Here is a 13,290-nt window from a genome sequence, read left to right as displayed (position 1 = left end):
AAAGCACCCCTTTTCCTAGGCTCTCTGGGCAGGCCAGCTTCTTATTCTGTAAAGGGAAATAATAATAACACTGCTTAGAGGGCTCTTATGGTGTTGGTTCATGTCCTAGGCATTGTTCAGGTGCTTTATATTGACTAACTTGTTTAACCCTCAGCACCACCTTATGATGTAGGCTTTATCATTATCTCCCAGTAAAGATGAGGAAATCAAGGCACAGAGAGATTAAATGAATTCCATAAGGTCATGCATTAGAAAGAGATATAGCTAGCTGAGAGCGGAGGCTGGACAGTCTGGTTCCAAATCCACAGGTTTAACTCCCCTATCACATCTCCTAGTGGGAATGCAGGGAGTGGTTGAGTCTGGCTTTTCTTCCTCTTGTGTCTTCATCTGAGCCCTGGGTGAGACATATCCTTTCTTCTACTGCTCAATCCTTCATTAACCCCCTTCCACCCTTCCCTCCTGTGGCCTGAAGTCACATTCTGCCAGGTATGTATGTTTGAGAGAGAGAGAAAGTGTGTGTGTGTGTGTGTGTGTGTGTGTGCAGACATGATTATACTTCACTGTATGAATGTCCAGGTCCTCCCTGTAGGGCCCTCTAAAATGGGTGGGTGGTGGCAGATGGTAGAGGACCACCTGACCACCATTCTGACCAGAGTGGCCAGAATACGAGATGGCAGTGCCAGGGAGTCAAGAGTGCAAACACATCTGAAAAGTAACTTTCCACTCACCTCCCCACCCCCTCTGCTCCTTCCCTTGCCTCCTAATCTGATCTTGGTATTTATGGAGATGCTAAACAGATCTCGCCCTCTGAGGACAGAGCCTAGGAAGACCCCATGGCCCTGTTGATCTCATTACTCTGTGTCTTGTCAGCAGACCTGCCGCCCTGCTGCTCATTCAGGCTTGGGGCTAATCATATTAATTGAAATATTAAACATTCACAAAAGCAAATTATAATGAACTCCCCTCACTCCTCCTCCCAGTCAGCAATTGAGGAGACAGCTGCAAGGCAGCAAAATGTCTTCAATCCTTCGTTTAGTTTGTGGTCCCCAGATGGAAGGTTTCAGTCTGAGAGGAGAGGCAGGGTTTAGGGGGAAAGAGGTGGGAGCTCTCTTTAGGCCCTTGCTGCTGGGTGACTTTGGGCACATCTCTGTTTTCTCTACAGCCATGGGAGAGGTATCCCTATGAGGTAAATGCTGGGGTGGGGGGTGTGTGGGGGGAAATGACCCAGAGGCCCATACTGGGGAATTGCTCTCCTGGAGGAAATGAGGCTTCCAGCTCCTCGTTCCTCCCAGGTACTTTCTCTTTCTACCACCACAAGCTCACCCTCTTTCTTGCGCTTTTGCGCTCAACATTAAGATGTCCTGCATTAAAAGATTATTGACTTTATAAAGGGAGAGCACGTTCCTGGTTTTAGATTCTTAGGAACTGAGAAGTGCTAAATAATTGGGATGCTTTTCAGAAAGGACAAAATGTAGTGATGGCATGTGTGGGCAGAGTGACTGGTCACCAAACACTTGCTGGCCTCACTAATTGAAAACAAGAGTAAAGACTTCTGCAGCAGAATCTATAAGAATGTACAGAGAGAATTGATGCTATAACCTTCCTTCCCTCGAGTGGAGAGGTAAGACAGGCCAACGCAATCTACAATAGTGAGAACTGGCCCTTCACTCGCGTGCATGCTCAGTCGTATCTGACTCCTTGTGACGCCATGGCTTCTCTGTCCATGGAATTCTCCAGGCAAGAATACTGGAGTGGGTTGCCATTTCCTGCTCCAGGAGATCCTCCTGACCCAGGGATCGAACCCAAGTCTTAGGCGTCTCCTGCACTGTCAGGTGGATTCTGTACCACTGTGCCACCTGGGAAGCTGTTTGAAAAAATGAAAGTAGCTTCTCTCATTTCCACATATGTGTATTTGGGGTTTAGGTCATGGGATGTGGTCAGTCAAGAAAGGCTTGATTGATTCTCAAAGCACAAGAAGATCATAGCCTAGAAGAAGCAGGACATTAATCATTTTATGCACGAGGGTGGGGGGCATGGAGGGAATTCTGCATGTATATGCCGTGTGTGTGTGTGTGTGTGTGTGTGTGTGTGTAGATTTTCCAGTCCAGACCAGCACTATTTACTATAATGCAAGCTATATATATATATAAATAATTTAAAATTTTCTAGTAGCCACATTAAAGAAAGTAAAAATGAAAAATCTTTTCATAATATATTTTATTTAACTGATATATTCAAAATATTATTCAATGAGTTTATATGACATATCCAAAATATTCAACATGTAATCAACATAAGGATTAATAATGAGATATTGTACATTTTTAAAATACAAAGTCGGACTTCCCTGGTGGTCCAGTGGTTGAGAGTCTGCCTGCCAGTACAGGGGACACGGGTTCAATTCCTGGTCCAGGAAGACTCCACACGCTGCAGGGCAACTGAGTCCTCAAGCCACAACTATGGAAGCCCTTGCAGTCTAGAGCCCATACTTTGCAACAAGAGAAACCACTGCAATGAGAAGCCTGAACAAGCAAATAGAGAGTAGCCCCCACCCTCAGCAACTAAAGAAAGCCCACGCACAGCAATAAAAATTCAGTGCAGCCAAGAATAAATAAACAAAAGATTAAAAAAATAAAGTCTTCAAAATCCAGGTACTTTGCACTTACAGCTCATCTGATGCAGCAAATTTCAGCCACAGGTGTCTGGCGATGACCACAGCAGACGGTACAAATCTAGAGGTTTTACTACTAACTTCTCTGGGGAGTGGAGGGGTGGGCAGAGACAGGTCTTGGCTGGGAGAAGCATCACCTCTGATTAACCTCTGCTTCGGCCTAAAAGAATCACTTCCGACAGATGGCAGCTTATCTACCTCTCACTATAATTCACGCTCCTAAAAAACAACCCAAATGATTACTAACCCAGATGGGGTTTCTGGGAAGAAGCTTTTAGGCTACTATTTAATCTACCTCTGGAGGTTTTCTCCTGGCTTGAGAACTGCCAACATTTTCACTTCTTTTCCTCAGTCTTTTTTTTTTTTTTTTTTTGTCCACACTGCAGCTTGTGATATCTTACTTCCCTGACCGGGGATTGAACCTGGCCCCAGCAGTAAAAGCACCAAGTCCTGACCACTGGTCCACCGGGGAATTCCCTCTCAGTCTTTTCTGAGAAGCAGATGGCAGAGAGACCCCTCCCAGGCCATGGCCTGATATTGGGTTTGTTAAGCTGTTTCCTTGCTCCTTGGGTGTATGTGCCACGTGATGCAGTTGTTCATAAATCTGAAAAGACTGCCTCCTTTTGCACGCTCTTCCCTGCCTCTCAGGCAGTCTGCTGGGCATGATCTCTGCAGGTGTAGAAACTCAGCACTTGTGTGTATTGTCAGACAGCCTCCTGCCCTTTCTTGGTGCTATTTTCAGCTCTCTGACTTTTTGTCTCACTTTCTCTTCTTAATTAGCTAGTAGAAGAACACATCTTGAAGACCAACTGCCTTTCCCCTCCTGTGTATCATTGGGAGTGGGAGACATGATTTAGAATTTATAAGGAGCAGTTAATCTACACAAGAAAGTCAGTCCAAGATGGGAAACTTCTGGCAGGATGTCCCCAGGTCCTGTCCAGCATTTTCAGTCTGAGAATGTTCCTTCCTTTGTAGAACTTGGTTCATTTCTTGCTATAGGGTGCTTTCATGTTTTGTTAAGAACCCGAGATTTCAGTGTCAAGTGTCTACAGGACAGATGGAGGGGTTTGGCTTCTGGGCCAGTGGAAAGGGAAGAAGCCTAGATTCTCCTTTACTACTACTAAGGCTTTAAGTGAGAGGGTCAGGAACCAAATTCTGGGAGATTCTGCCTAAAGGAATCCCTTTTCCAGTTTCACTCTTTTTTTGTTCACTCACTTGTGTCCAACTCTTTGCGACCCCATAGATGGCAGCACGCCAGGCTTCCCTGACCTTCACCATCTCCCAGAGCCTGCTCAAACTCATGTCCATTGAGTTGGTGATGCCATCCAACCATCTCATCCTCTGTCATGCCCTTGTCTTCCTCTCTTTCAATCTTAGGGTCTTTCCCAATGAGTCAGTTCTTCCAATTAGGTGGCCAGAGTATCAGAGCTTCAGCTTCAGCTTCAGTCCTCCCAATGAATATTCAGGACCAATTTCTTTTACGATTGACTGGTTTGATCTCCTTGCAGTCCAAGGGACTCTCAAGAGTCTTCTCCAACACCACAGTTCAAAAGCATCGATTCTTTGGTGCTCAGCCTTCTTTATGGTCCAACTCTCACATCCATACATGTCTACGGGAAAAACCATAGCTTTGACTAGATGGACCTTTGTCAGCAAAGTAACATCTCTGCTTTTTAAGGTTTGTCATAGCTTTTCTTCCAAGGAGCAAGCGTCTTTTAATTTCATGGCTGCAGTCACTATCTGCAGTGATTTTGGAACTCAAGGAAATAAAGCCTGTCACTGTTTCCATTGTTTCCCCATCTATTTGCCATGAAGTGTTGGGACCGGATGCCATGATCTTAGTTTTTTGAATGTTGAGTTTTAAGCCAGCTTTTTCACTCTTCTCTTTCACCTTCATCAAGAGTCTTTAGTTCTTTTTTGCTTTCTGCCATAAGGGTGGTGTCATCTGCATATCTGAGGTTATTGACATTTCTCCCTGATATCTTGATTCCAGCTTGTGCTTCATCCAGTCCAGCATTTCTCATGATGTACTCTGCATATAAGCAGGGTGACAATATACAGCCTTGAGGTACTCCTTTCCCAGTTTGGAACCCATCCGTTGTTCCATGTCCAGTTCTAACTGTTGCTTCTTGACCGGCATACAAGTTTCACAGGAAGCAGGTAAGGTGGTCTGGTATTCCCATTTCTAAGAATTTTCCACAGTTGTCTTTCCAGTTTTGCTCTCAAGTTAAAGAAAAAACTATTTGAGGTTGGGTGGGGTCAAGAAGAAGGACTCATTTTCACATAGAGTCAAGCTGTAAATCCAGTCTCCAAATCTGCGGAAGGGGGTCCTTTAGAATCCCTCCGGAGCTCACTCCCTGACTTCAGAATGGCCCCGTTATTGGTTCTCTCAGCCCCGCCCCCTGCTGGAGAGGGCCGGGCTTGGGGGCGGGGCCAGGCTGGGGGCGGGTCCTCACCTGCTGTGCCGCCCGTCGCCTTGACGACCGCGACAAGATGGCGAACCTGACGGGCACGATTAAGGGGCTGTACCCCGAAACACTGAGCCCAGAGCAGCTGGAGAAGCTGCGCGGCTTCAAGGTGGGTGCGGTCCCAACTCCCGCCTCCATCGGAGTGCAGCTCCTCCACGGGTGAGGGCCGGGCCCCAGAGAGAAGGGACTCGGGAGCCTGTGCCCAGATAAAGGGGCGGCAGGCTGGGGGATGGGGACACCTCCGGCGGACCCCTGGCTTCTGGGTCCTTGAACAGATCCCCGCAGGCGCTTGAAAGTGCAAAAAGAACTAAAATAGGAATGTACCAGAAAAATGGACCGAATTGACAGCCGGCTACTTTAACTTAGATACAAACAAGACCTTCCCAACGGTAGAGACCCGACTTTAGTTAAGGCGCCTAAGCCTGAGCCTGAGACAGCATTGGAGATGTTAATAATCTGTAAGAAGAGAGATGGTTTAACTGTTCAAACATCCTGGGAAGAGACCCGGGTTAAGGGAGCCCCTTGTTTCCCCAAGCCCTCTGCACCTCCGCCTGGAACCCTGAAATCTTTCTCTTCATGGAGGGTGACCTTTGGTTCTTGACCCCCAGATTCAAACTCGGATTACTAATGAAAAGTACCTTAGGACCCACAAAGAAGTGGAGTTGCTCATAAGTGGTTTCTTCAGGTAGGTGGTTTTCCAGACTGGCCTTGAGTAAATAGTGTAAATTTTTACCAAATCTCGTTGGGGATAGATGAGTGTGAGTCACGTCCTCTTTGTTTAAACACAGCTTGTTGCTTCCTTTAGGGTCTGAAGATTAGAAAATATCCTAAGATGGAATGTTTTCTAATGCTGGGGCCTGTGACACCCAGGATTTTCTTGTTATTTCTAGAGGTTTCCTTCAGTTATCTCAGAAATATTAATATGCATTCATTTTAGCTGTGAAGATAAATATATACCTTCTGACACTTGGAACAAGGAATTTGGCATTGAGAAACTCAGCAGACAGCTACTGGGTGTAGAACACTATTCTCCACAGTGGTATTTAACAAGATCATTAGAACTTAAAAAAAAAAGAATTATAGCTGTCTGGCCTTTCAGATGTACCAGAGAACATAGTAGAAAGACTCCAAGGGTTGGAAGCCACTCCCCTATAAGTCCTGGGGAAAAGAAAACCATTTTCCACCATATCTTGGAGACCTTTTCCCTTCCCCCACACTGCTTTTCAGCGTGGCATTTGCTTGAATGGAAAATTTTCCTAATGGGATGAAAAGCAAGGAACTGAGGAGGGAAAAAATCATGGCGCATCAATAGATGGAAACAATAGAGCTATCTCAGAAATACTGTTTGGCTGCAGACAAATAGACAAGATTTAAATAATAATGGCTTCCATATCCAGGCACTGTGTTGGTTTCCTCCATTAGCAGTTATCACACTGTAGTGTAATTGCATTGTCCATCTTTTGTCTCTCTCCCTGGACCAAAGCTCTAAGCTAGTGGAGCCATGGTTTTGTCCCCAGGGCCCACACAGTGTATGGCAAATTGGTACATTTGTGCTGATTCTCCCAGCAGCTCTACAAAGATAGTTTATTATCAGTTCCATTTTACACATGATGTACTTTACCCAGGTGCTGAACCAGGATCCAAACCCCTGGTTTTTCCACTGCATTTCACTGTAAGCACACAGGAGCTGGGAGCCAGAAGTTGTGCTCTCCTTTGTCTTTTAAAGATTTTTATTTTTTTGCTCGTACTGGAGTGCATGCAGGATCTTAAGTTCCCTGACTAGGGATCGAACTCAAACTTGAGCCCCCTTTTGCAGAAGTGTGGTAACCATTGGACTACCGGGGAAGTCCCTGTCTTTTTAAAAGTAGGCCTAGAGGGGTGTTTTTCTTCATGCTTCATTGTTCTTCATATTTTAGCCATTTTCCAAATGGCAGTAGAGTCTCAGAGGGCAGATAGGGGAAGGGGAAAGGGCAAATGGAAACCTATCTGAGAAGTTTGGTTTTATTTGGGCTAGGGGTAAGGCTTGGCCAAAAGATCGATTAGGGGTCCTCTGGCAGTGTCAGCCCTGGAGATCGGGCCATCACTTTCTGTACCTTTTCTTCTAAAGGGAGATAAAGGAAGACATCTGTCCTGATCTGGGGAGCTCACAATGCAAGTTAGGAAAGATTCCAGCAAGGAGATTGGGAATAGATGGTAAAACCTGAAATATCTCACTATTTGCAATGTTCACAGACAAAAGGATTAAAAGCAGTGGGGGTGGTGAATGAAGAGGGCACTATTTTAATCACATGGCAGGAATGGCCCTGCTTCTCTGCCCAGGAACAGTTTCCAGGAGTAGCCTGGCGTCTGCAAGGACAGCCCCAGGCAATTTTCCCTCTCCTTCCTTATCATCCCCTTCTTGGGCCAGGTGGGCCACGAGGCCTCTCCTTTTGCTGTCCCTCAAGCTCCTCTCATGAAATCCTCCTGGCCCCCTTTAGGCCTTTCTCTTTCTGGGATGGAGGTGGGAGGAAAGCAGAAGTGTTTGAGGGTTTGTTTTCAGGGCATATGTGTGTGTGTGTGATTGTTATTTCCTTTGGATGGTACCAGAATGAACCAGAATCAGCCTGTCATCGGCCCTGGATGCTTCTGATGGTCCCTCCTATGAGAAAAGAAGAAGGGAGAAGGGGGGACAGAGTCCCAGGCGGCATGCCTGTCCTCACCTGGCCTCAGGTCTCTGCTGTAGACTCATTGTAAGCCGTGAGAAGCCCCACAGCGTTTTTGTTGGGAAACTGGCTCTCCACTTGGCTCTTCCAGATCCTGATGATTTATGGCCATTCAGCCACAGCTTTCTGGTCTGTACTTACATATACAGCGTACGGAACTCTTTATACCTTGAATTTGGAAGCTGAAAAATGGAAGGAGTAGGGATCTAACCTATTTTTAGGCACCCAGAGAGCTCAGGTTTTAGGCTGGAGATAGGAAACAAAGCGTGACATTGTAGGAAGGCTTTACTAGGTGCTTCTGTAAACAGCCAGGCGGACGAATCTTCCCAAACCGTAGCGCCAATCATAGCATTCCTTGGCTGGAAAAATCTGCAGTGGATCCACAATATCGCCTTAAAAAATTCTATTGAAATATAAAATACCAAAAATGTGGCATGAACTTTCACAAGCTGAGAATGCACATGGTGCTAGTGTCCAGATTAAGAACTAGAATCTGACCAGCACCTCAGACCCTTTGTGGCCCCTTCCAGTCACTTCTTCCAAAAAGTTAGTCAGCATCCTGACTTCTTTGTGTGTGTGTGTGTCCTGACTTCTAATTGCTCAGATTCATATTGCCTTTCTGTGTCCTTTGAAAGTGAAATGAAAGTCGCTCAGTCGTGTCTGACTCTTTGCGACCCCATGGACTATATAGGGATTCTCCAGGCCAGAATACTGGAGTGGGTAGCCTTTCCCTTCTCTAGGGAGTCTTTCCAACCCAGGGATTGAACCCAGGTCTCCCACATTGCAGGTGGATTCCTTACCAGCTGAGCCACAAGGGAAGCAAAAGAGTGCTGGAATGGGGAGCCTATCCCTTCTCCAGGGGATCTTCCTGACCCAGGAATCGAACTGGGGTCTCCTGCATTGCAGGCGGATTCTTTACCAACTGAGATATGAGGGAAGTCCTCTGTGTCCTTTATATAAATGGAATTCCACAGTATGTGCTCTTTTGTGCCTGGTTCTTTTGCTCAGCAATATCTTGTAGCCCCTCCATTCTCCTTGCTATGCAGTAGTCCACGGTGGCACTTTACCACACTTTATTTATCCATTCCTATCACCTCTTTTGGGCTTCCCTGGTGGCTCAGATGGTAAAGAATCCGCCTGCAAAATAGGAGACCCAGGTTCAATCCCTGGGTCAGAAAAATCCCCTGGAGAAGGAAATGGCAACCCACTCCAGTATTCTTGCCTGGAGAATCCTCATGGGCAGAGGAGCCTGGCAGGCTATGGTCCACGGGGTCATAAAGAGTTGGACACGACTGAGTGACTAACAACATCATCTCTTGAACTGAGTAGGAATGTCTCTCCCTGGCCTTTAAGGCCCTCCATATCAGGCCTTCCTTCACTTTCCTCTATTTCCTACACGTGCCCCCACTCTAGCCAGACTGGACCCCTCTGGTTGTTTCACTGAGTGCTCTTCTAGGCACTGGGGAAACAAAAGTGGAGATGACGCAGTTCCTACCCTCGAGGAGTGCACTCTCAATAGAATGTGAGCTGTTCCCTTGACTTTCCAGACCTTTGCTCCTGCTGCTTCCTTGTTCTGGAAGGCTCTTGTCCCTCAGCCTTTGTCCCATGTGTACCTCAAGGGTCCTCAAATGCCAGATGCTGTGTGATGACTTGGGGGGTCTTGTTTGAAGAGGCTGCCCTCTCTCCTCTGATCTCTCAGCACACTATTCCGAACCCTCCTGTAGCACTACCTGGAGGTTACTTGGCATTTTGGGAACTTACCCGTTTCCTTGTGCTTGACTGTCCTTTTTTTGAGGTGAGGCTGTATTTATCTTTTTAAAATCAATCCCTCATATCTTATATAGTGACTTACACCTAATTTGTGCTCAGCAGTTCTCAAGTTGAATTGAAGGAAAAGAAGGGAAGCAAAATTGTCGAAACTTGCAAGGCAGGGGCCTCCTGGGCAGGCAGGGCAGCTGTAGCCACGAGGCTATGTTGCAGAACCCTGGCCTTGGAGCCACACGACCTGGGGCTCCTCTCCTTTATTTACTCACTTCATGAACTTGGGCAAATGGTCAACCTTTTGAAAGCTCGGTTTCTTCCTGTGTAAAACGGGGCACAGTCATTGCTGTTTCACGGGGTTGGAGAGTGAGGTAATGTTTGTGGACCTGCTTTATGAGCCATAAAACTCCGTGGGATGTGAGGCAGTCTCAGCTGCCCAGGGGGCCGGCCCTGCGGGTGTCGTCACAGCGTCCACGGGCCTGCCGGGCCAACAGCTGCCTCATGTCTATCTGCTCAGCTTTGTTTCCTGTGCTCTCTCGCCCCACCCGTGGCAATTTCTGGTTGCTCTTCCTCAGAAGGTTGTGGGTGCCACACCTGTCCCCCACACGTGAGACCCTCAGGGATGGGGCAGCGAGCTCTTCAACCCTGGCCTGGCCTTGGTTTTGTGAAATGATTGTCGAGTGAATGACAAGCTTCACTTGGCTACAGCACTCGCTGTCTCATGAGGTGATCATTCCCTAGGCTCCTTGCTTCTGGCCCCGGATCCTGACTTAAAGGAGAATCACACCGGAAAGGGTCCTTGGCAGGAGGCCTCTGGCTCTCTGCCCACTACGACAGGTGTGTCTCAGGTCATCGGCCGACAGACAGCTCAGGACCTGCTTTACCTCCACCCCGTACCCCTTGTTGTTTTCCAGAGAAATGTTTTTGAAAAGACCAGACAACATTCCAGAATTTGCCGCAGGTGAGTAAGGCAGCATCCCTTTGGGATGAGTGATCAATGCGCACCAGGAGTGTTCCTGTGAACTGCGACTTGGACAAGGCAGAACCTGGGCTACCACTTCACCTGATGTCTCCCAGGGGAGCTTTCTTCAAAACGCTCTTTTCTCCATATCATTTCCTCAGAATGAGGACAGATAAGAAATGAGGCAGAACTTCCTCGTGGTAAAGATGGTTAAGAATGTTGAGATTCCCAAAGGGACAGACAGGCAGCTCTTTTCCCGGGAATCTTAAAGCAGGATTCTCAGCCCAGGCTGTGCATTAAAGTCACCTGGGGAGCTTTTAAAAAATACCGATGCCCAGGCCCACCCCAGGGTTTTATTTAATTAGTCTGGGGCGGGGCCTGGCATCCACTGTTTTAAAGGCTCCCCAGGTGATTCTAATGGGCTCCGCTGCCCTGAGAGGGCTTGAGGTCAATGGTATTTAAAGGGAAGGGGCTAGGCCGACTGATTTCTCAGGTCCTTTTAGCCCTGGGAGTCCGTTACAGCCTCACAAGGTTCCCGATTGAATCTAAGTGCGTCTTTGCTGCCACAGCAGATGCTGCCTCTGATTCACATTATGCCGGGTGTATAAAAATCCTCCTTTGTCGTCATCCTGCGAGAGCCTGGCCCTCCTTGGAGAGGATATTCTCAGAGAGGGCGTGATGTCTCAGACAGGAGCCTGCAGGCCGAGTGGAGACAAGAATAACACTTGGTATTTATTTGGGCCCCAAGATGGGCCTGGAGCAGAAAGCCAGAGAACCCTCTGACGGCTTCCTGTGCGTCAGCAAGCTGATAAGCCAGTGGCAGGGTGGTGTGGTGGGGACCAGGGCCACCCCGTGTCCCCTTTCCCGGGAACGCTGGAGCTGGAGGCTCAGAAGTGCTGGGGGTCGGGGCAGTGCAGATGGTGACCCTGGAATTTGCTGTGACATCTCATATTACATCGTAAAACTGGACCGCAGGAACAGTCCTGCCAAGACAGAGCTGTCCCTAACTTTTTAGCAGAGTGAGCTGTCTCTCCCCTCGTCTACTTCCCCTTGGGTTTAGGTGATTTCTTCTTTTTGATTCTCATCCCAGACTATTTCACGGATCCAAGACTTCCCAACAAGATTCACATGCAGCTAATTAAGGAGAAGAAAGCGGCTTAATTAGCAAAATCACGATGCTCAGCTGTTGAGAGAGACCAGAAAGAATCCAGCCTCTGGTGGGTGTTAACCTCACTTACAGACAGAGGCTTCTTCACTCCTGTGAAAATAAGCACTGGCTGCTCGGCCTGGGGTGTGAAAGAAACCAAACAGTCTGCAGAGAAGTTTCTGCAAGTGTTGAGTTTTCCTGACACTACCTTGGGGAATTAGGGGCTGTGAAGAGAGGCCCAGGGTTTGTCTGGCATATCTGTGGCAGAGACATCCGTCTTCTTAATCTAGTGACGTGGTTGAGAGTGGAAATTGGAGTAGTTCTGGAGGAAAGAGAGAAGCAGGGAAGCGGGGGCGGGATCTGTTGCCACAGGCTTCCTGCGAGCTCCTGTAGTGGCCTTTTCCTTGTGTCCTTGGTGGTGGGAGTGGAAGGGCTTCCCCGCTGTTTCTGGAAGGGGTGGAGGCCCATTTGGATTGGGCATGCCCCCACCCCCATCGTCAAACCAGGCTACCCTGTGAGGGCCAGCACACATTTTCCAGGCAGGCTTCCTGAAATGATGTGGAAGGTTGGGATTTTTAAATGTGAGGTGGGAAGAAGCCACACTCCTGATTTAGCAGCACCATTTCTTTTTTTTTACAGGGTCATCTGAAAGCCAGAGAGCTTTGTTGCCCTCAGTGTGGGTTTCCAGGCTGCCCTGGGCTGCGCCTGCTGTTGCAAAGGCTTTTAAAGATACTCATTAAAAGCAGACCTTCCTGTGCTCTCTGCTTTATTTCAATCAGGAGGAGGAAGACATCCTTCATGGGAGGCTGCTCTACCCCTCCTCTGACCCGGGAGGTAGCAGGGCCTGTCTCTGTGTCCATGGCAAAGGCCTCCCAGCTCAGCCAGTGGGCTGGCTGCCCACGTATGCTCCCTGCCCCTCCAGACTCTCCCTCCCAGGGCCAAGACTGGACAGAAGAGCAGTGGCGAGTATCTGGAGAGGACCACAGCTGGCCGTGGTGGTACTCAAACAAGCGGAGTCCACGCTTCCGAGGTGGCTTTTGTTTTTTATCTCACCTCCGGGGTTACTGTACCTAGAGTACAGGTGATGATTAACTTTCATTTCCATAGAAGCAATAATCAGAGGAATTGGGTTGGAAGAACAGCAAGAGTGAATGAGATTAGACATAGAAAACCCACTCAGGCTCATGCATAAGAGTGAGGGACTCAGAGGCGGTGGACTTTGGTTTTGGGGACTTTTAGGAACAAGCTGCCCAGCCGTTTCGTTTTCAGCATTAGAGGCAGGAGAGTGGGCCTGCTGGTCCTGTGGAGTCCTTTCTAGGCCTAGGAGGCAGGAAAGTTTTGCACGTATGTGTCTGCGTCTCTGGCTCCACAACATACTAGCTCCGCTGTGGGAAGGACCTCTCACTTGGGTGTCACTTGTCAGCCTCACCATGGTTACAGAAACACCAAATACTAATAATACAGACTGAAGCAGGGGGTTGTATTTCTTATTTGCCTTGTCTCTGCTGTCCTGTCCCCAGCTACTGAAGTAGTGGAAAAGGCAACCAAATGGAGCAGTTAGAGAACTGTTGGTCTTCCCT

The 13,290-nt window shown here is 48.0% G+C and overlaps 1 protein-coding gene across 2 annotated transcripts; it reads left to right on the top strand.

Annotated features, from left to right (window-relative positions):
* Window positions 1-5,101: 5,101 nt before the first annotated feature.
* Window positions 5,102-12,468, top strand: RIIAD1 (regulatory subunit of type II PKA R-subunit domain containing 1). 2 transcript variants are annotated; one of them, XM_006050789.4, is made up of 5 exons: window positions 5,102-5,248; window positions 5,748-5,824; window positions 10,517-10,563; window positions 11,654-11,780; window positions 12,350-12,468. In XM_006050789.4, the coding sequence occupies exons 1-4, from the start codon at window positions 5,165-5,167 to the stop codon at window positions 11,722-11,724; spliced, it is 279 nt and encodes a 92-aa protein (XP_006050851.1). In that variant the 5' UTR covers window positions 5,102-5,164; the 3' UTR covers window positions 11,725-11,780; window positions 12,350-12,468. The 2 variants fall into 2 exon arrangements, 1 of the variants encoding a protein (XP_006050851.1); XR_006551640.2 differs by lacking the exons at window positions 5,102-5,248; window positions 5,748-5,824; window positions 10,517-10,563 and adding an exon at window positions 10,998-11,291.
* Window positions 12,469-13,290: the final 822 nt, after the last annotated feature.

Source organism: Bubalus bubalis, chromosome 6 (genome assembly GCF_019923935.1).
Source record: "Bubalus bubalis isolate 160015118507 breed Murrah chromosome 6, NDDB_SH_1, whole genome shotgun sequence".
Taxonomy (NCBI): Eukaryota; Metazoa; Chordata; class Mammalia; order Artiodactyla; family Bovidae; genus Bubalus; species Bubalus bubalis.
The sequence above is the reverse complement of the archived record's forward strand: the minus strand, read 5'-3'. Positions and strand labels throughout refer to the sequence as shown.